The sequence below is a fragment of the Amblyomma mixtum genome, chromosome 5 (assembly GCF_055824585.1).
Source record: "Amblyomma mixtum isolate Tamu chromosome 5, ASM5582458v1, whole genome shotgun sequence".
Classification (NCBI taxonomy): domain Eukaryota; kingdom Metazoa; phylum Arthropoda; class Arachnida; order Ixodida; family Ixodidae; genus Amblyomma; species Amblyomma mixtum.
This window is the reverse complement of record NC_143016.1, coordinates 146,926,442-146,948,357: the sequence shown is the minus strand read 5'-3', so window position 1 is coordinate 146,948,357 and position 21,916 is coordinate 146,926,442. Positions and strand designations below refer to the sequence as shown.

General features: G+C 48.3%; 1 protein-coding gene across 1 annotated transcript in view; it reads right to left on the bottom strand.

The window, feature by feature from the left end:
* The window catches only part of LOC149344027 (endothelin-converting enzyme 1-like), a 64,091-nt gene that overhangs the window by 18,146 nt on the left and 24,029 nt on the right, over positions 1 to 21,916 (bottom strand). Inside the window, exons 12-20 of the mRNA XM_089542542.1 lie at positions 21,714 to 21,915; positions 15,549 to 15,647; positions 12,659 to 12,733; positions 6,625 to 6,725; positions 5,015 to 5,067; positions 4,396 to 4,447; positions 3,494 to 3,561; positions 2,792 to 2,910; positions 2,260 to 2,325 (exon numbers count right to left, since the gene is read on the bottom strand). Coding sequence (XP_089398668.1) covers positions 2,260 to 2,325; positions 2,792 to 2,910; positions 3,494 to 3,561; positions 4,396 to 4,447; positions 5,015 to 5,067; positions 6,625 to 6,725; positions 12,659 to 12,733; positions 15,549 to 15,647; positions 21,714 to 21,915 — 835 coding nt within the window. The remainder of the gene's footprint in view (positions 1 to 2,259; positions 2,326 to 2,791; positions 2,911 to 3,493; positions 3,562 to 4,395; positions 4,448 to 5,014; positions 5,068 to 6,624; positions 6,726 to 12,658; positions 12,734 to 15,548; positions 15,648 to 21,713; position 21,916) is intronic.

Genomic DNA, 21,916 nt, shown 5'->3' with positions numbered 1-21,916 from the left:
GCCGACGCGTGGAACACCACCGACCACCGCCCGCTGTGCTTGCACTGCGAAGCCGGACACTTATATAGCCGCTGCCCTTACCACGAGCTCAGTCTTTGTGGTTTCCATCGGGATGCTCCCAGCCCTATCCTAGATACGGAGGGCAGCCTCGTGAAATTGCGGAATTTCTTCGACATTCAGCATCATCAGAGCGGCTTTCTTATAATTTTCGCTCGGCGCCGCCGCGTCGGCTCGATTCCCATCTTCACTGCATCTGGTGGGAAACCCTCTCCCCTCGTCAGGAAACTAAGCTCGGCAAAACTTGAAATAGCCACCAGGAACGTCGCCCAGCTCCCCCCAGCTCAACCTCGAACACCGACGAACTTCCCAGAGCTGCTTCCGACGGCTCTCCCAACACGGTGTGCAAAAATCCTGACGTCGTTGTCGACGGTCACGACGCGACGGCCCTCGTCGACAGCGATGCCGATTGCTTCTACAGAGCTCCCGTGGACTCGGGACATACAGATGCGCACGACGACAATGAAGACTCCTTTCTAGGAGCACTGAGTACCGTAGATATGAAAGCGCGGCAAAGACATTACACGCAACTCCGCGAAGTAATCGCACATTTGTAGGAACAAGGGGGCACCGTCCAAACCTCCTCGTACGCGTACTAGCCGCGTTATGCCTCCGACATCACGTTCTTCGACATGCCTTCGACATCAAGAGGAGGATCAGGTGGATCGCTCGTGGGCTCCATCGCGACCGACTCGCCGTTTTTGTTCCTTCTACGTCTGTAGTCTTGTCCCCCGCCCCGCCCCGGTTTTCTAAGTGTCGCCATAACCTGCGACAATATTCTATTCGCTATAAGAACATTTCCAATACTGGCACACCAGACCGATTGTGTGGTCGAAAAGCTTTATGAATCCAAGGAGCGGGTGTCATTCCAAGCACTGATTCTCGGCGGATTGCTGACTCTTCGGAAAGCTATTCCGTCACTTTGACTATGTGCAGGATGCGGCCGTCGACTCTTGTGTTCCTAAGCTTGGCAGTGTGTCCCAATTTTGCCGCTTCGATCAGACTGCGAAATGGTAGAACTTCTGAAAATGTGCAAGCTTCCTCCGTCCTAGCATTTCGCTTAGGGCCCTAACAGCATTGCCTCTCGTTCTCCAGCTGTCACCGTCATGGGGCTAGCAGTTGGTATCATTGTGAAAATAAAAATGCACACATGGATGCGCCGGCCTAAAGTACCACAAAAGTGGTCATCCAGCTATTCAGCATACGCTGCGAATATGTCATGTTGGCCAGTGAGCCTCTAGCGGCAGCGGTCGGCTCCGTCAACTCCAGATATTCATTAATTACTGCGGGACCTCAAGCGCACAAAGGTGCCTCAAGCAATGTGCGCGTGAAAATAAAGGACAGGTTTCAATCAATCAATCAATCAATCAATCAATCAATCAATCAATCAATCAATCAATCAATCAATCAATCAATCAATCAATCAATCAATCAATCAATCAATCAATCAATCAATCAATCAATCAATCAATCAATCAATCAATCAATCAATCAAGAACTTTATCGCGTAAAACACTACGCAAACAATAACAAGGTGGTGAAAACCAACAGCCGAACGCCTTAGTAGCGCTGTTTGATTTCATGATTCATGACCTCCTCTGCGTCTCACGACTGATATTAAGGCCGATAAAGCAGGAAGGTTACAGCGACTGCACCGATATGAGTCTTCAAGGGGTTCCCGACGTGTGCAGGAGAAAGGAGTAAACGATTCATATGTGCCATGAATTTTTGATGAGAGCGGGTTAGGACGCCAATGACCGGGCTATTTTTCATGTCATGTGGGGGTAGTAGTAAGAAGCATTTATTTGTGAGCTAGCTCTTTCATTTGTTCATCAAGGGCGGTGACCTTTAGCGCGCTCCGCCATTCACTACTGCCCAGCGGTCGTGACGTCAGCCAGCCGCTCTTTTAAGAAGATAGTTATGGGTTGTACACGTGGTTTCGGCGTCAACGTGATAGACGTCACAGCTCCACTTGAGACTGTCCACGCTGCTTCAACTGCACAGTTTCACGAGGCAGGCACGTGGAGCGCGCTTTTCTCCCAGTAAACTAACGCACCTCTTCCTATCACTGAATGCTTGTTCACAAAAATTTATAGAAATTCCTTTTCACTTTGCTGCTAGGATACGTGAAGCAAAGCGCCATGGTGACGTAAAGCGCCCTTCTTTTAGACCACCGGACGTCTGTGAATAGGGTGTTCTCACCATGTGCGCGACTTGAATGGCGACGTTGTCGAGGACGTTTTCTTGAAGCGAAGCAGTTGCGTTCATCTGAAATGAAAGAAAAAAAAAGGTATTCGGACGCCTAAGTGGAATGGGACATCATTAGAAGGAACGTTGCCGCTACATGTTTTTATGTCTGCACCAATTCTTTCATCCCATACACAATGTTGTCACTGTCATCGTATCTTTATTTACACACATAATCTTGCGCCGAGTGAGCACACCGAGAACCTGTTCCAGCCTTCTTGTCGCCCTTTCCCTTTGGCGCGTTCCTCCTTGTTTTCAGTTTTTAATTTCCGCGCCGCGTTGTGGAGGTGGCAGTGAACCGCGAGTGAATCCCGTCACCCTTTTTTTTTTGGGCGGGGGGGGGGGGGGGGGGGGGGGGTTAACAGGTCTCTTTCCTTCTCAGTGTTTAGTTGCCTCCTGGAAGTGGCCTTCATAGTATGTCTTTGCGGCAATGACTCCGAGAGAGCATCTCACCCCTCGAGAGTGGGCAGCGGTGCGCCCCACTCACCGGCAGCCGGCTGTGGTCCGTGTACTGCCTGGCGAGGCAGAAGGTGCGCTTGTCGTAGACGCTTCGCGCACCTTGCGACCACCAGGCGCGGAAACGGCCGCTGTTATCCACCAGCCAGCCTGCGGAAAAGCGGCACGTCCATTTTCCAAGGGACCGCCTTCAGAGTAGGCCGGAGTGACACATATAGGTACTTTCCAGGCAGTAAGCTCCCAGCTCACTGTCAGCTACTTCAGAAGACATCACCAGCTAAGCCGTGGTTCAGCGTGTCAGATCAGTATCCACCGACTACACCACTCCTGGAAAGCGCTGGGAAGGGGCGACTACACCACTCCTGCAAAGCGTTCAAAGGAGCGACTACACCACTTCTGCAAAGCGTTGAAGGGGCTGCCTTTTATCAAGGGAGCTTGTGGAAATACCCAATGGGAGGGAAGCAGATATGTCTGTCTGAGACGCCTCTGCATAAACTTCCAGTGAAACGTAAATGAACGTGAGCATGAAGAAGCGAATGCGAATTGGAACCATACGAGTTCCGGCTACGTGGCTGATTGCTTCAGCTGTTCCAGCAAGCAAGCGCGAAGTGGAATGACGTACCTCAAAAAACAATCATTTGACAACACTGCAGCTGTCACCCGCGCCACCCTTAGGTTGCTGAAGACGGTCTGTGGTTTTGCAGGAGTGGGTTTTGTCAAACAGCTTACTCACCTTGAGGCAGGACGGCTTGCAGAAGCTGTCGGGCAACGGTAAATCCGAATCGGGCCACGTAGATTGGCCTGCGAACAGTAATGCAAATGAAGAGGCTTAAGGCCGTACGGTTGGCCCTACAATTCTCAAGTATTTTGGAGACATACTCAAGTCCCATTCATTCAGCAACTATTCCAGATAGCTTTTCGGAGTTTCTTATATTTTGTCCCTCATTTCCTCTTCTTTCAACTTGACTAAATGTGTTGTTTTGCAGTAGTTGTATATAGTTTGGTGATATTTTTACCCCACAATCATAGCTTTTATTTTATATTTTTCACCGTGCACAGGATCAAACTCTCCTTAGGAAGCTTAGGAAGATCCCGAGTTTTGCTTTCGACATATTTTTTTGCATCAAAAATGCGAGTGAGTGAAAGCTCTGTGGAAATCGATTTGATAGGTGAGGCACAGATTCACAGCTGGAGCCAGTGGCTTCAAAATCAGCGCGAACAAATTATGAAGCAAACTAGAGTTGTGACTGAAATTACGCCTATAGGTCCAATTAGCTACTTTTCACTTGACAATTTTTTTATTGGTGCCTTTTAATAAACTGCTTTGGGCTTGAAGAATAAAAAAAAGATGCCAGCTCAGGTATTGGGCTGTGAATGTGCCTGTTGCCTCTGCGCATTACTTCCTGGAGTCGAAATTCGATAATTGCTGAAACGTAACGGGTCAGGCAAGACAAGATTAGCAGGCGACACCTACAGTAACCCGCTGTTAGTGTGAGCTCATTAGCTAGGGGCAATTTCGTCGCCCCGTTTTACGTTAAGGCGTCCAATCGCCTGCAGGTAGATGCTGGCAGCCTATTTTTAAGAAGTCGTCGGCGTGTGTGTTGACAGGAGGGCGTGAAGCGACGAATTGCTTACGGGAAAAGGTTGTCGTACAGGAAAGGCTTCTGCACAGACGTGAAGGGAATCACTAAAAAGGGGAAAAAAAGTGAGGAAGAGAGAAAGAAATAACTACAACCGCTCAGCAAGCACAACTGCCATGAAGTCTAATCTGTGCCTTCCATCGCAGACATCGCGTATAAAAGTGGTCCCTATCGCCCTGTTCCCCAATTTTTATCGCTATCCCGCTGTACGGGATCACCTCATACCCCAGCCAGTTTATGTATCCCATCGCACTGATCAACATAAAAAGTCGGAATTGAGGCATACAACACGAAACGCTTCTCGCAATCACTCCTGCTGGGAACCAGACGCGGCCGAAACCATCTACCAGCACGTTTTTGCCAGACGTCGCGCGTGCAACAAACAGCTCGCGCTTTCTAGACAAGCGTTCTGCCCTCTGTATGCCTGAATAGATTAAGCGGATATATCGGTAGATAAACTCAATCGTCCGCCAGTCGACCAATTCATTGGTAAATGAATCAATGTCGGCGTAGCTATAGTAAGCGATTACAGATCACAGGCAATTAGCTGACATACTGACACCGCATAGTTATACGCCCCGTATTTCAGCAAAGAACAAGCCAGGTTGGCTCACCTAATGTGTTGCGAAAGACGTCGTAAAAGGGCGACACGTCCAGGAAAGCCCAGCTGGAACGAAGAAATCAAAACCATTCACTCATGTTAATAACAGGGACAGTCATTTACTGTTTATGTGCTTCCCTGGCTTTGCAGATAGGTGGAGAAGTTAGGAGCTGTCATGAAGGTTCATGGTTGTTTCCTTTGTTCTAAATATACTTGATCTGATTTCTCACCTGCTGCGAGATGACAAAGGCTGAGCGGCATTGATGCAAAATGCAAAAGCAGAATAAGAGCAGATGCATATAATTTTGAAATGAGTGCAGAATCTAAAAGGCTTAGGCTGTCCGCCTTATGTGCAAGAGATGCTACAAATTCACGAATAAGGACGTCTGAGGCAGCCAATGAAAACTGAAAATTGCGAAGCTGACCGCAGTGTCGCTAGAAAGGGGTGCCACTGCTATAGTTAAAACAGTATCGAGAGTAAACACTTCCAGTTACTCAAAGCGGAAGCTTCAGCACAGTCTCTAAAGCAATACGAGGTGTCACTGCGCTAATTCCGTGGCACGTCATTACGGGTTGGTTCGTTTAAATGTTTGTGTCAGGGATTGCGTGCGCGACCAGGACCACTCTTATCCAACGGAGAAGCGCCATCTCCGTCCCTGCTGGAAGAGAAGGATGTAAGCCCTGCGGCAACCGCGCTATATAGCCAGTTGTGACGTCTCTGTCACGTGGTGGCTCGTGCGTCTTGTGGTGGCCACACGAGCCCGTCTTGCGCGTCTAGGGTGCCTCTATGTATCGCAACAGGGCGGCGCTCGCATCGAGGCACCCTATGCTCCTCGACAGCAGGGCGCCCATAGCGGCCGTTCCGCGAAGATTCATACTGTGGATACGCTTCCACGAGAAATTCGAAACCTCGTGCTTACAGCTGCCGGTTGAAAAAAAACGACAGAGGGGGTGTCATCGAAGAGAACAGTGACGCGACTCTTAACGCCTGTCCGACAGCATTTCTTTACACTGTAAGCAATGTCCCGCACATGCTGCGACAGAGGTCACAAAGCGCTTCGCCTAATGCGCATTTCTAAGTCGACTCTGCAATTGCCTGTTCAGCTAGGTTATGACCACGATGATGGAAAGGAAACATCCAGTTGTGAGAAAATAGGATAGTAAGGCCCAAGGATGGAATGGGAGCGAATTCTTCTCTGCCAAGACTTCGCGCTTTCTCACAAAACCAAACTTGGCAGTATTGAACAAGACGCCAAGATCAAGGGCGGCTCTTTCTGCGGACATTTTGTGTTAAGTTGAGGGTTCCGTCACCAAGATGTCACCCTTGATAATTTTTTCACAGGAGCAGCTCAGCCTACCCATAGCAGGGGACTGAAAACATGTAACTTCTCGCTTCTCTGCATTGACCTGTATTCGTTCAGCTGCTACCGCTGTGACTGAGAAAGCAAAAGGAACATTCCGCCAGCGTCTTTAACACGTTTGATTGCTACCTATGGCCTCGCAAGAACTGTTCAGGTGACGCGGCAGTACATGTGAGAAACACAATTGTTTACGTCATAGGGAATACACGACCGTCAAAAGATGCATGCCAACTCTGCGCACGAAACGTGCAAGCCGGCATACCTTTGTTGCGCGGGTGCCGTCAGCGACCAGCGGTTCTCCATGGATAGTGAGGATAGCGTGAAGAAGCCGTCGAGCACGCGCGACGAGCTGATGTCGCGGGCCTGCAGTGGCGTGCACAAACAGTGTTGTTAGGTGTCCACTTGCATGACAATGTTCATCGAGAAGGGTGCAGTGGCAGGCCTGCTACTCATACGAAACGCAATGGAACACTCTACTTGAGGGAGAGGTTGAATTTATTTGGCTGTTGCGTATTTATATATTTCGTGCTTTGAGTATGAAACTTCCACTGAAGTAACGGCGTCCGGCCGGTGAGAGCTATGGGAGAGACAGGCGACTGATACTTCTGCACACGACCTGCAATGTATACTTTAACAAGCCGTCTGCTGGGCTCTTCGCTTTGCAGGGAACCGCTGCGAAAGCAGCTTCTTTTATCCCTACTACGAGGCGCAACTCACATCACGTCGTATAGTAAAATGTATACTTTTTGAAAAAGCCTGCTAATCACATGAAAAATTTGCCGCACCATATTATTACCTAAATAAATAACTCGTGCTGATGGCACGAACGATTTATTGTCTGGGTCTGCTTGCGATAGCATCTTCATTCATGCGACCGGAATATGGTTATCTCAGTAAGGTTGTCAGCTAGTCGGTCTAGCATATTGTATTTTGAATACGCAGGTAAAGACAGAACAGGACGGTACAAGCGCTTGTTCCGTCCTGGTCCCGCGTCATTCATCTTTACCTGCGCTTTGAAAATACAGTACGCTATCTGCGTTTCGTAGGAATCTTAGTCTAACTTTCGGTAAGTACCAACAAGCATGCTTTTGCAGCAACTGACACCACTCGGGCGGAAAAACATGCGCCTCTTTGACCTAATACCAAGGCGCATGGCAGCTGCCGCTGTGGACACAGCCCGCCGCCTTGTTGTTGTCGCCCTTATTTCTTTTTCCGTATGTAGACTCACTTACAGCAAAGCGAACGGGTCGAGATCGAGGCCTTGCAAATTGTCAGCGGAGTCAGCCATATACTGACAAAATAACCGCAGCGCAGTGAACGAATGGTACCCATGGACACAACAGCGCAGACCCAGATCTAGCGGGATTAACTACGAAAAGATAGATTACTACGCCCCCGGACCTGGTGCTAGAGTCCAGGAGCCGAACCACGTCGCTCGTAAGTACGCGGAGTTCACCGACTTTGAGGTCCTATAAAAAAAGTGGTAAGGTTGTAACGTAGCTAAAACGAGCAGACGTGCGAAAGCATTATTTAGCGTAGTCGGCTCATGATTTCGCTTTGCTGGGTCGTCAGCTCGTCCGGTGGCTACATTCGACTCAGGTTAAGCTCTGATCGAGGTTAAGCTGAGCCGATATTTTCGCGCCACATATAGAAGTTGATGAAGACGACCAAGTGCAATGGACACTGCGAGAGTATGTCGCTGTTTAACCCATTAGGGCCCAAGAAAAATCTAACTGGGGCATTTTCTTCATTTTTAGCCCATTATGCTCTCTTATAAAGAAAAACAGATTACCTAAATTTCTTTACGATTGCTTCATTCATTCCGAAGTTACAATGGTGTACTTTGTATAGTACACTGGGTCTTCCCCATAGCACATGTGGCTACGGCGCTCCTTTCCTACTCGGTGGCGTGAATTTTGTTAATGTGTCCGTGATTTTGCACACGGTGATATAAAACTTCTTGCAGGCCCTCATGAATCTTTTCTTGCTATACTGGTAACCACAGTTATTCTATGTTGCGCAGGAATCGTTCTCCTATTCAAAGAAGCGCATCATACACGGTTGAGTCAGAGTGTCTGCTAACCTCTGGTTGCTGCTTGTCAACGCGTAGGTAATGATGAGTAACATTCTTACCAAAGCAAAAATAGTAAGCAGGCTCGTGTCTAGCAATTCGGTAGATTGTTCAGGTGCTCAAAATTCCAAAGTGGAGCTTTCGTGTCAACAGCTACTCCCACTTTTTGTCCCTGATGCCGATGTAGTAGCAGTTGACGGCTTGATTCGAACGGTCGACACCTGCCATACCACTTTTGTAAAAGGAGAGGAGTTCTGGCTTACAAAAGTCCTGTTTTTCGTGCGCTCTAGGCAACCACCGCTTAACAAAACATCTAGACTCAATGCTATTATAGCTGCAGGCCATACTAACAATACTGTTGTCCTTAGACTACTATAAAAGCACGCAACATACACTATGGAAGCAAGAACCAATTTTCCCTGGCTGCATCTACTCCGTTGCATTCTTTTGGCCGAGTGGACACTTCCTAAACCTGTTCTGGCGAATGGTTCCTGTAGCCCGAAATTCCTCCCTGCGGAGCGTTATCACAATGGCTTGGCTGGTAACAAAAAAGTGCCAAAAAAGATTAAATGTTTACTAAGCATGGAAATCACCTCAAGCAATGACAGGACAACGCGTGCTTACAAAAGTTCCTTTTCAGAACTCAAGGACATTCCACAGTAGGTGTGAGATGCATGAGAGTAACCGTCTATTCTGCAGAACATCCAGTTCTTATAACCAACACTGTATTATAACCAGTTAAAATCACACAATCGTCATATTCAGGAGAGCTAGCAACAAGTAGAGCAGTCTCTGAGGTCTCGCTGAGGAGACGAATTTTTTTTTTTTAAGAATTGCAAGGAACTATAATATCTATGACGTGGAATAAATAGGCGCCGTTGTGCACACAGGAAGGCCCAGCGTACTATAGAAAGTACAGCAGCATATAATTCATGATAGCGCAAAAAAAGCCATAGTTGCGGGACATTCAAAGCATCCATTGTTTACCTTCGCCTTTCGTGCTGATCTATACTTGAAATAAGCGTAATATGCACATAAACGTGGCCGCGAAAAAATTACAAGGCAGCGACTACCTTCGCAGTTCTTGGGAAACAAAGATCGTGAAGTTCCACCATGGAAAGATGACATACTGAGAAAAGGAAACGCGAATTCTTAGTTGAGGGGCGTCGATCAATCCCCTGGTTAAAAATCTATGACCTAGTTGAACAGAAAAATTCAATCTTTCGTGTTGAAATCACAGAAAATTAACTGTACTTTTAAAAGTACGCTGGGCGCTAATGGGTTAACACTAGGCGTGATCTCGTGGAGTGGCCAGCGAAGCTGATCTCTTCGCGCCGCTGCGGGTTCGGAATCCAGTCGCAGCAATATCTTTTTTATTGCGAAGCAATACTACTTTCGCTACCAACTCAGCCCGTGCCGTGCCGCGGCCGCATAGCCACGCTTGACCTTTCGCGTGACCTCGCTGCGTGACGTCATACCATATGTGTAAAAACGGGGCCCCATCTCACGCCGTCGCCTTGCGCGGCGCATAGCCACGGCCTGACTCCCGCTCCTCTCACCATGGGCGCTGCGCGCTATGTGACGTCATACCATCTGTGTAAAAACGGGGCCCCATCTCACGCCGTCGCCTTGCGCGGCGAATAGCCACGGCCTGACTCCCGCTCCTCTCACCATGGGCGCTGCGCGCTATGTGACGTCATACCATCTGTGTAAAAACGGGGCCCCATCTCACGCCGTCGCCTTGCGCGGCGCATAGCCACGGCCTGACTCCCGCTCCTCTCACCATGGGCGCTGCGCGCTATGTGACGTCATACCATCTGTGTAAAAACGGGGCCCCATCTCACGCCGTCGCCTTGCGCGGCGCATAGCCACGGCCTGACTCCCGCTCCTCTCACCATGGGCGCTGCGCGCTATGTGACGTCATACCATCTGTGTAAAAACGGGGCCCCATCTCACGCCGTCGCCTTGCGCGGCGCATAGCCACGGCCTGACTCCCGCTCCTCTCACCATGGGCGCTGCGCGCTATGTGACGTCATACCATCTGTGTAAAAACGGGGCCCCATCTCACGCCGTCGCCTTGCGCGGCGCATAGCCACGGCCTGACTCCCGCTCCTCTCACCATGGGCGCTGCGCGCTATGTGACGTCATACCATCTGTGTAAAAACGGGGCCCCATCTCACGCCGTCGCCTTGCGCGGCGCATAGCCACGGCCTGACTCCCGCTCCTCTCACCATGGGCGCTGCGCGCTATGTGACGTCATACCATCTGTGTAAAAACGGGGCCCCATCTCACACCGTCGCCTTGCGCGGCGCATAGCCACGGCCTGACTCCCGCTCCTCTCACCATGGGCGCTGCGCGCTATGTGACGTCATACAATCTGTGTGAAAACGGGGCCCCATCTCACGCCGTCGCCTTGCGCGGCGCATAGCCACGGCCTGACTCCCACTCCTCCCACCAGGGGCGCTGATCGCTATGTCACGTCATACCATCTGTGTAAAAACGGGGCCCCATCTCACACCGTCGCCTTGCGCGGCGCAAAGCCACGGCCGTGGCCTGACTCCCGCTCCTCTCACCAGGGGCGCTGCGCGCTATGTGACGTCATACCATCTGCTTAAAAACGGGGCCCCATCTCACGTCGTTGCTTTGCGCGGCGCATAGCCACGGCCGCGGCCTGACTGCGCTCTTCTCGTCAAGCCCATAAGATGCCGCCTACAGCCTATACGCTTCGGCAGGTTGCAAAGAGAAAGCATCAGCGAGCTACGGAGACAGAAGAAGAACGAGAAGAACGGCAGCAGAACCACGTATTGGTTCGCAATTACCAAGCTTAACCAAGCTAAGCCACAGCCAATTTTTTTATTTCTGCGTGGGCTATTGCTTTGTTAGGTTTGCCAAGGTCACCTTCAACGTCGAGCTTCACACAAACTCGTTGAGCCGGTTATACCTCGGGTAGTAGCGCTTCCTTAATAAAAGGGTTGGGCTCTCATTTCCACAAGAAAAAGTGGCGATACTCAGCGAAACGACACATCGAGGCCTAGGTGGCGCGTATGTTACAACGAGCTTTTGATTGTGGTTAATGACGAGTGAAGTGCCGAAATAAACCAGTAATATGGGGGAAACGCCTGCTTTCTGACCACTCTTTTTCCTGCCTCCCAGCCTGCCCACCGTTCATGCCACTCTATAAATGCCCCCCCCCCCCCCCCCCCCCCCTCCATACTAGTACGAAGTGGAGAAGCGGCTGCAGAATGGTACGACATTAAGGTCAATGAGAGATCCATTGAATAAGTGCTCCATATCCCATTTATTCACACTGCTCAGCTGACACATGCTTTCGCGTGCGCGGTGGTCGACGCGCGTGCACTGATAAGGCTACTTATTTGACAAAAATAAACGTGAATACAGGGTCACTTGACTATTATGCTTTAAGAAGCAGTTTGAATCTTTCTGTTTTGAATAGGGCCTCATAAATAATTTCCTAAATCGTTAGTAACTATAACTCAGTTTTCCACAGTTAAGAAGTGCCTCACAGAGGTATTCTAAGGGTGATTATGACAGTAAACTAGAAGAAATTTGGAAGAAGCTCGTCCTGGTCGAGGATCTAACCCGAACTGCAGCCTATATGCGCAGCAGTCGCGCTAGCAACTAAGCTAACCACGACGTTTAACGGATGGTACGGCGAGGCTATATCCTGCAATGGCTCGAACCGTAAACTGTCTTAATCGAATATATTTGGGGGGACCCCAAGATGGACTAGATTTCAGTTAGGGAGAAATTCCTCATCACCATCTACATGAACGCATTAAGAACGATATGAACGAAGTTTGCAACTGCGAAGCATTTCAGAAAGTTGTGTGCTAGCGTTCTATATACAGGACCTTGTGGGTTTCCTCAAATATACTGCATTAGCACAGAAAATGGATAATTTCATCTCTCTCGTCCTCATAACCAGCACTGCTCGACAGTGCCACACGCGACGCGTACACACTGCAATCATCGTGTTAAATGTGGCGACAGGCAGCCTAGTGTTAACGGCGCCTTCTGCATGAAGGTTACATGTAGTCGCGTCGTGCGATTTCACACTGACACACATTCTGTGTAATAAGTTTACGGCACTGAATGCCATAGTTACACTTATAGCGTCTCATCGTTCATTTATAGCGTTGAATTTATAGCGTTACTTTGTTCTTCAGAAACAGTTTTGATTGCAACTGCACATGGTAGAAATTACCTTTTCGAAAATGATGTCCATGTCCTTGACGCCTTCCATGTGCTTCGGGAATATGTGCCACTTAACATCGCGCATCTGCAAGCAAGAACAATGATGGACGCCATCATTAAATACCACCAGTCGAAGGAATTTAGCAGTCGTATGGCGGGGCTGAGTCTGTCGTTTCGTCTGTCAGTGCTTAGTCGCTTTTACCCGGCAAGCATGAACGCGAATATAAGTAGCCTGGCTTAAAACTGCGCCGAACAAGAGAAAACTTAAAACTGATGCAAAGCAATGTCCCGAAACCATGCACTGGGGTAGAGAAGAATGTTAATCCTCGCCATTTTTTTTCAGTGGTGCGCACCCTGAGGCGACAGATACGAGATACGCAGGTTCTTTCGATATGGTAGGCACGCTCCTCATTTTTTTTTTTACTCTGCATTCTGGCGTAGGCATGTACGAGAGTACTGCTAAGAGGCTTTGCACAGTGTCTTACGAAGATACGGGCATGGCTTAGACAAACGCCATTTCATTTACCCTGTTGTTGTTTAAATATCTAGCATTTATACACCCGACCCTCAGCACTCTATTGGTGAATGTTCGTCTTCCAATAATTTACCGCTGTTGTCGCTTCGTTTTACCCGGATGTGGCAATTTCCGAATTGCTGTGAGCGACTCGTTAGCCATGGCGGTACAGTTTCGCCTGCGGTGCAATGAAGTTTCTCTATGCCCAGTTCACGCTATGCCAGCAAGGCAATGACGACTTGTTATGCGGTAGCCTTGAAATCTGCACCGTGCCATAATGTCGGGCTAGGGCTTCCGCTCATGCCAGGCGCCGACCATTATGGTCTTCGGGTGACATGTTGGCAGGAAGAAGTCGCACATGGAGGGTGCGTCTCCACAGTTCTGGGATGTGAAACCTGTCTTCCATGGGAGTCGTGTGTTGGATATGGAGTCGAGCAAGAAGGCGGCGACCCGACTCCGTTTGCGACAAGCGCGTCTACTGACATTATGGAAACAAAACAAGTGTATACTACGTGGACGCCTCCGGTCCTCACCACGGGGAATGGTACACGGTCGCGGTAGTTCACAACAGCAACACAGTTAACAGCCTCACCTTCAGAGCCCGCAATGCAACACAAGCAGAAGAGGTCGTGATTGTTGTCGCGGCCTCACATTCCGATTCAAAATACACAATCACCGACTCGCCAGGGGCCTGTCAGAACGTCAAACAAGGCTGCATTCCCTTCCTAGCCTATCGAATCTATCAAAATTGCATACGGGATACGGACCCCGCACACCGTTACCTTACATGGGCCCCTGCTCATCAGGGGTTGGCAGGAAACGAGGCAGCAGACGCAGCTGCCCGCGCGCTCTCACCGGGCTGTTTTCTCCTCCCCACCCGACCAGGATCCCGATTTTAATCCGGTCTATACATTCAAAGATATTGCAGTCTACTATCAAAATAGTCATCGCCTTTACCCTAGCTCATGTAAAGGCCTGAAGAAGGCGGATGAGCGGCTCCTTCTCCGCCTTCTCACCAATACATTGCTGTGCCCGGCAGCACTAAAACATTTTGACCCCTCCTTTAGCTGCAGCTGCCCACACTGTAGTGCGGTGTCTTCTGACACCTATCACATGGTGTGGGCCTGCCCCTCCAACCCCGCTATTCCCCCCATCCCCAACCCAACCCGGGAGGACTGGGAGGCGACCCTGCTCGGCTGCCACGACTTACAGGCCCAACAAGCCTTAGTCGGGTGCGCCCGCGCGACGGCCACCGCCACTGGGGTCCCATACTAGGGACCTCCACCTAGTACTTGTAAGAATGGGTCCCTTACGGGCTGATCCAAACATACCTCCTGTCCATACCAAATAAATCTTTTCACCACTACCACCGCCACCACTGTTGCCACCCCTTAAATGAGTGAGGAAGCCTTGAAATAAATCTTCAATCTCTGCTCATTGTCGTTTTTAATGGGAAGTGTCGCACGACAGCATTCCACTAAGCGTGTATGCCGCAGCACAGTTTAACAATGTGCTTTATGTTACTGCATTTAGTGGAGAGATGAAGCGCTTATTTGCGCACAGCTCATTCAGTTAAAAATACGAAGTCCTATTAAACGTGCATCTTAAATTAAGAAAAAAAGTACGGCGGTTGTGAAACAAAGCGCGCCCCTGATATGTGCGCTTCCCGCCATAGTTCCCGCCATAGTTTCCCGCCATAGTTTCTATAGTGAAACAAATGGAAGAATCGGTCTATTGCCGATCGCCTATTATGAGCAATGATTTGCCGAGAGGGAAGCCTAAAGAGATAAGCATTGTGTGGGATGGCTGTACAGTGTTCTTGTCGAAAGTGGGATAACTATATATGGCAGACCACATTCTGAGTCTAAACCGGGTAAGGATCATGTACAGAAAACAATCAGCTATATTGTCACGACCAGAGGAGCCGTGAAGGTACGCGTTGGCATTATATGCCACGCTGTACAATTAAAAGAAGGCTCCCACTCTTGGGTTCTTCCTGACGCCTACCTTCACGGCTCCTCTGGTCGTGACAATATTAAGATTTTCCTTAATCAGCAATTGCAGACAGTTAACATGGTGGGAAGCATTCATGTAGCACTTGCGTGTAGTCGCCAGTACACACAACTCTGGCACGCTGGACGCACGAGATAAGCCTGGTTGCTTCAAAAGAGAACCAGAAATCATGGTTGTCAACACGAATTTATTGTTATTACGCAGCCACGAGCACTGTAAGTGCATTAGAGACACGCGCTAGTCTGAAAAGATGCGCGTTTAATAACCAAAAAATAGGGTTCCGAAAAAGGGAGCCTCCGTACTAGGTCTGCCTTTTAGCTAAAGATTGGGGCTTCAGCCTCGAGCTCCTCATTTGTAAAAGCCATTCACTCACCTTGTCCCCTATGATGCGGTTCATATCCTTGGTTACGACGGGAGAGCTCTTGAGCAGTTCAACGATGTTGTCCTGAACTTGGTGCAAGAGCGTCTTCACCTGGATGGGAGAATGGAAGTGTCAAGCGGTGGCACAGTGCTTCAATTTACGTGAAATAAAAAATTGGCACTCGATTAGCGTAGTCAGTCCAAACTAGCGCTTCGGTTCTCGCTTAGGCTTCGGTGTCCGGATCTGTTGTTCACGAATGGAAGTTGTTCGGGTAGCTATAATAGGTTAAAGCCCATATATGAGGATTGGGTAATTCTCTACATTACATTCATAGATACCTGGGAGTCCTCTTACCACTCCTGGCTCAATTGTGCGGCGGTTAAGCGATGCGCCACTGCCCTGCGATGGCAGGTGCTGCCTATGGCGGAGACTGTGTGAAACCTATGTTGCCCTTGTGCAACTTCTCGCGAACACTGAGTAATTGATATCGCATATACGCGCCTGGCACAAACAAACAAACAAACAAACAAACAAACAAACAAACAAACAAACAAACAGACAGACGGACGGACGGACGGACAGACAGACAGACAGACAGACAGACAGACAGACAGACAGACAGACAGACAGACAGACAGACAGACAGACAGACAGACAGACAAACAAACAAACAGAGAGACAAACAGATAAACAGACAAACACACAACGGCTAAATGCGAGGAATGGCCACAATAAGTGCTAGCGCACTAAAATAGTAGTCAAGCCTAAAAAGACTTACTGATTGGCAATCACAAAATGAACAAGGGAGGGGAAAACCTCAGGTTGCTTGAGCCAACGTTTCGACAAGGGGACTTGTCTTCGTCTGGGCAAAGCGTTTATCATCGGCAGGGATTAAATAGGGCCTTCGCTCCGAGGAGGAAGGCCCCGGGGGTGGGGAAGGAAAGTGGTTTGAGAGGGGATGCGTGTCAGGAAGGGGAGGGAGGTGAACCTTGATTCGTTAAGCTGCAATAGTGGAAAAACTTATATTCGGGGGGTGTGTAATGAAGAAAGGCTTTGAAGGGGCTGCGACGGGGGGGAGGCGCTGTAGGACCTGAAAAACTCAGATAAGAGGATTAGTCAGCGTGGTACAGGGAAATGAGAAGAAGGCAAACAACATAGGCTGGCACTGGAAGGAGGGGCATTTCCAAGGAAGGGGGGGGGGGGGGGGGGGCATTTCCAAGGAAGGACAAGGCAGGGGGGGGGGGGGGGGAATGGCTCGAGTTCACAGAAAGCCAAAAGGTGGGGCGGAGGGGGTAACAGGAATGTCATGGTTTCCGAGAACTGATAGTAGGGGATTAGGAGAAAAGAAAGAAAGAAGAAAAAAAAGAAGAAAAAAAGGTGAACAAAGGGAGAGGGTGAGAAGGCCGGAAATCGGGTGGAAGATATGACGTGGGAAGAGTGCAAAGAGCGATAATATACTTATGCGAGGTTCTAGGAAATGGTCTGACCGCGTGCAAGACATTTGTTAATTTAAAATTATGTTAAGCCTGGAATGTACCTGAGAGATTCCAGGTTTCCTCTGGACATGTGAATCCCTGTTGGTTGCAGTGTTGGTTGGCAGATATTTAGCTGGACAACCAAATGTCATAGTGAAAAAGAAATTCGCCGTTTCCACCATCATCAAAGGAGTATCGAGCTTCAAACGTGCTCACAACTAGACCTGTGGAGATGTAGTGCCGTAGAGCTAGCCACATTACCTGCTGATGTTACACCGGAGACTCGCTACCCTTTCAAGTGCTCGGCAGGAGGCATAGTGTATTAATTAGACCTCTACGTGTGGCATACGTGGCATAACGGTGTACAAAGTCGCCGATATGTACGCGTATCATATCGGTGTAACGCGAGAGGAGATCAGATTTCTCTGGCAAGAATGTAGAAACGCGCAATTGTTTCTACCATGTTTGAGGTTATTATGGTTGCTTTCCGCGCGTTATCTCGAAAGTTCTTCGTCAGCTTTAAATTGAGCCCAGTCGCCTAGTCGTTCAGTTCTTTGAGGGCACCAGTTTGCCCCAATAAATAGTTTGACTGTCTTACAAGCCTGTCCTTCTTTTGTCTGCTCCATCGGTCGGCCTTAATGGTCGTCGCGCTGCCCTGAGAAAATTATGTTGTTGCATAAATGGGCTCCTTTGAATGCGAATGTGATATTAGTAGCAGTTATACGCGCAGAGGGCTCAGCACGGTCCACATTGGAGTTCGTCGAATGGCTGAGGAAGAGCTCACGTGATGAAATTTTAAATACACATAAGGAAAGTACGTCTACAATGACACTAAAAATATTGTTACAACACTTGAAATGGTGCAAAGAAATGCTTGCCCTATCATCCTACATAATCAACGACAGAACTTTTACGCTCCGCAGGCCTCCACACATTGTCCAGCCGTGCTCAATTACAGCGTCTCAAATTTTTGTACTTACTACTTAATAACTTACTAACGATGTCCTCTACAGGCTTTATTCCTGCTAGCCATTCGAGAGAGACTCGACGCGAACATGCACCCAGTCTTGAAGGCTTTTTTGTGCTGGAATAATACCTTGTGGTGCTCATTTTTTTCACAACTATTTCCAGATTGCACTGAATTGTACCCATCAATAGCAACTAAGCCAACCATGGACAAATTTATCAAGCTAGCTCAGAACTGAGTTCTTGCATTTATTTCGACATGAATGTATTAATTTATTGCATTGCAATGTTTCTGCAAGTGTGCTTATAAAATGCAAGTGAAGTTCTCGATTTATTACTTGATCCCTTCTTTGTCTATGCCACATGTGGTATGTGTGTATCACCCTATTGCTGAAGCTTAAAACTGTAGCCAATGTAGCCAAACTATACTTGTGTACATCTGATGTATTTGTGCACTGCTGCAAAAACCTCAAAAGGGATTCACAGTATTCCTAAATGAACAAATAAGTAAACAAATACATAATTAAACAAATAACACAAAGCTTGCCACCCTATCCGGCAGCGTCTTGTCGTGCACTCGTTCCAGTGGAAACTTGGTACCACCTTTTCATGCTGCATGAGCCGAACTGCAAGTTTCTGTCATACTGATCCTTTCTCGTGTACTGAAGCAGACAATGCTAACACAGGGGCCAGTTGGTTGATCATATTTCTTTTGTCTTCTTGCGTTTCGAAGTAGCACATACGTTTGCGATACTGATGAAGTTTTAGAGCCGCTAAACGTGCATTTCGATGCAGTGCAACAAGCTTTTGAAGTAGCAGCTGTCCTATAGAAGTGAACTTTCTAACCTATGCGAAAAGAATGACCTCTAAACTGCCACTGGGACTTTCTCGAGTTTCGCCAGGTTTTTATTGAGTGGGCGCACTTCTACAGCAGCCTACGTCAAGGCGTGCCCCACCCGGCAGAGAAGCGAAGAAAGTGTAGAAGAAACGACAATTTAAACTCAGGCTTCCTTTGAAAGAAGTGCTAAAATAGGAAGCCACACATTTCCGTAAAGCACACTAAAGAAATAGACGACGTATGTCAGATAATATATTTATTTATTTATTGATTTGCATATACTGCAGCCCCGATGGGGTTATTGCAGGAGTGGGAGGCAGGAAAAATAAAAGAAAAGGAAGGGAGGGACAACATATTCAAAAGTGACCGCAATCAAAAATACAGAACAGTAATTCAAAAGACTAATTACAGATTTGCAACAACGTTGAGAAATAATTTTGATTCCAGGGAGCGTACATCACCGGGTAAAGAATTCCATCTTTCAATAACACATGGAGAAAAACTAAATTTGAACACGTCAGTGCGCGCGTGAATGGGTGTTACATTCAATGGATGGTAGCTCCTTCTAAATGAAGGTTTTGAAAATTGCAAATACTCTGACAATGAAGCAAAGCGGGATGAATTAACAATACCATGAAAATATTTTAAACACTTATTGTCGCGGCGAGAGCAAAGCCGGGAAAGGCCTATGGCAGGAAAAGTGGATGAAGGTGAAAATTTCTGTCATACCGTCGGCAAATAAACCGTACTGCTTTCATTTGGACGGATTCCAGCTTACTGATATCGGACTGTTTATGAGGATTCCAGATTATCGACCCATACTCGAAAAGTGGACGAATTAAAGCTTTGTATGTTACCAATTTAGTTTCTTGGGGGGCAACACAAAGTGTAAGGTTTAGGTACGTTTTAGATGATACTAAGTTGGCTCAAAAAGCGCTGCGATTAATGGGTGGTGTCTTTTGTTGATTTAGTATTTTTTTCTGTGAATCTCGAAGCGAGACTTCCGTTGAGCACAGGGAGAGCGCCCACCTTCTGCCATCTCATCAGTAGGGGTGTGCGAATATCATATTTTTCGAATACGAATCGAATACGAATACTTGGTTCCGAATATCGAATCGAATATCGAATAATTTAGGGCAGACGCATTTAACCACTACAAAACATTATTTGAGCACCCAAGAACATAACAGTTCAACTATCAGTGATGAAATGAACACAAAAGGTTTGTGTGGCTGCATAAAAAGTATGAAAGTCTCGAACATTATTCTTAGAAGAGTGGTAATATCAGAGAAGATGATTAGTACGCAGCATTGATTTAGGCTAGCTTGCCATAAGCACAAAAGCGCGTTGCTGGGATTAACATAAAAAGTCGTGAAGGAAAACCGGCTGATCCACGTGGTCAGGCAGAAGTAGTTCCCTTCTAGCTGAAACGACTTCTCCAGCCACAGAAAATGCCCTCTCACTTGACACTGAACTGGCAGGTATTGCGAGGTATTTCGTGCACAGCTCTGAATATACCAGCTTCGCAGGTATAGCCACAAAGAAGCTTACCAGTGCAGTCAGCTGCTGCATGGCCCTACGTTACGCATTGCTCTGGTGCCCCGCCATGTTGTTATGTCTCTGTGGGTAGGACTTGCGGGCCGAAATGAGCGCCAGTGCTCGCAATAGGATATTCGGCTAGATACGAATATTTGTGTTGGGTCGAATATTCGAAACAACACGAATACTTGTATTTCGAATCTAATACGAATACTAAAGGTATAATATTCGAATATATTCGAAAATTTCGAATATTCGCACACCCCTACTCATCAGTGTTTTGTCAACGGCACAACTATTGTGAACATTTTCTACGCAGGCAGCTCTTTTATTCGATGTACCCAAGTTCACTGACGGTGGCTAAAAAGTCGGCGACTACACTTTCGGCACACTGTTCCCCCTCGAACTTTTCAAGGGCCGTTGGCACTATGATGTTTACCTTGGCCGCCACCCCTGAGCTTCCCAGCAGACAGTTCGACAAATAATTCGACAGGATGACAGTTTAGGAACGATGGTTTCAGATTCTTAAGAACGAGACACTGTGGCTCTAAATCTTCGATCGCGCTCACAACGTTCGTGCCACCGAGCAAGCACGCGCCGAAGTTTGTCTCTCTTTGAATTCTTTATTACTATTGACGTTGAGCAGGCAGTTTAGGTTTCATGCACCGACACGAAACGACCTCGGGTGGCACGGGGGGCACCGATCTGACATATTAAGCCAACATGCCGCAGGAGACAACATGGTAGACCTCTCGAGCAGAATGAAGTAGCACCATCTGTGCATTCTTTTTACGTGAACCCAATGTAACTACATTCGTCATTTCACAAAGCACAGCGCTGTAGCTTCCTGCAGAAACCTTCGCGATGGTGCTTAATTGTTGAGATCTTCGCTGTTGCAGTGCGCACTGACGCAGTTGTATAGTAGCAAGCCGCGGAGTTTTAACGCGTGCGGCAATGTTGGCACGTGGGAATTGCAAAGATTGTTTCGCGGTCTATGACGCCTCCCTTATCAAGAACTTTAAGCGGACAGGTAGCACGGACGACTCTCTGAATATCAGCTTCCTATTTTGGCTGCACCTCTTGCAATGCTAAGTGCCCTTTAAATTTAAGTTAGAAAACAACGCTAACGAAATATGAAGAATGCGACGTTTCAGAGCCTACTCAGTTACTTCTCAGGTGTGACTGTGGGTGAGTTGCAGCAAGACATGGCGTTCTTTTCTTTCAGGCACGTGGAAGAGGCTTCTCCACGAACTTGTTGTCCCGCTCACATATCTTCAAATCTCTGGGCGTTATACACTGGCATTGTAAGGTTTTTCATCTGTCCAGCATGTAGGAGGTGACCGGCCGCAGTGACGTCACCTTAGAGACGGCGCTGAGCGAAGGCTGGCGGCGCAGCAGCGTCGTGGCGAAGGTCGCGCCCAGCGTCGGCTCGAGCAACGCGTAGCAGGCCAGCGTCGGGTCTCCCTGAGCGTGCAGCCATGACAGCTCGTCGAGGGGCCTCGGCAGCAGCGGGGACACCGACACCAGCACCCGCCACGCCACCAGGGTGGCTAGACTAGCCC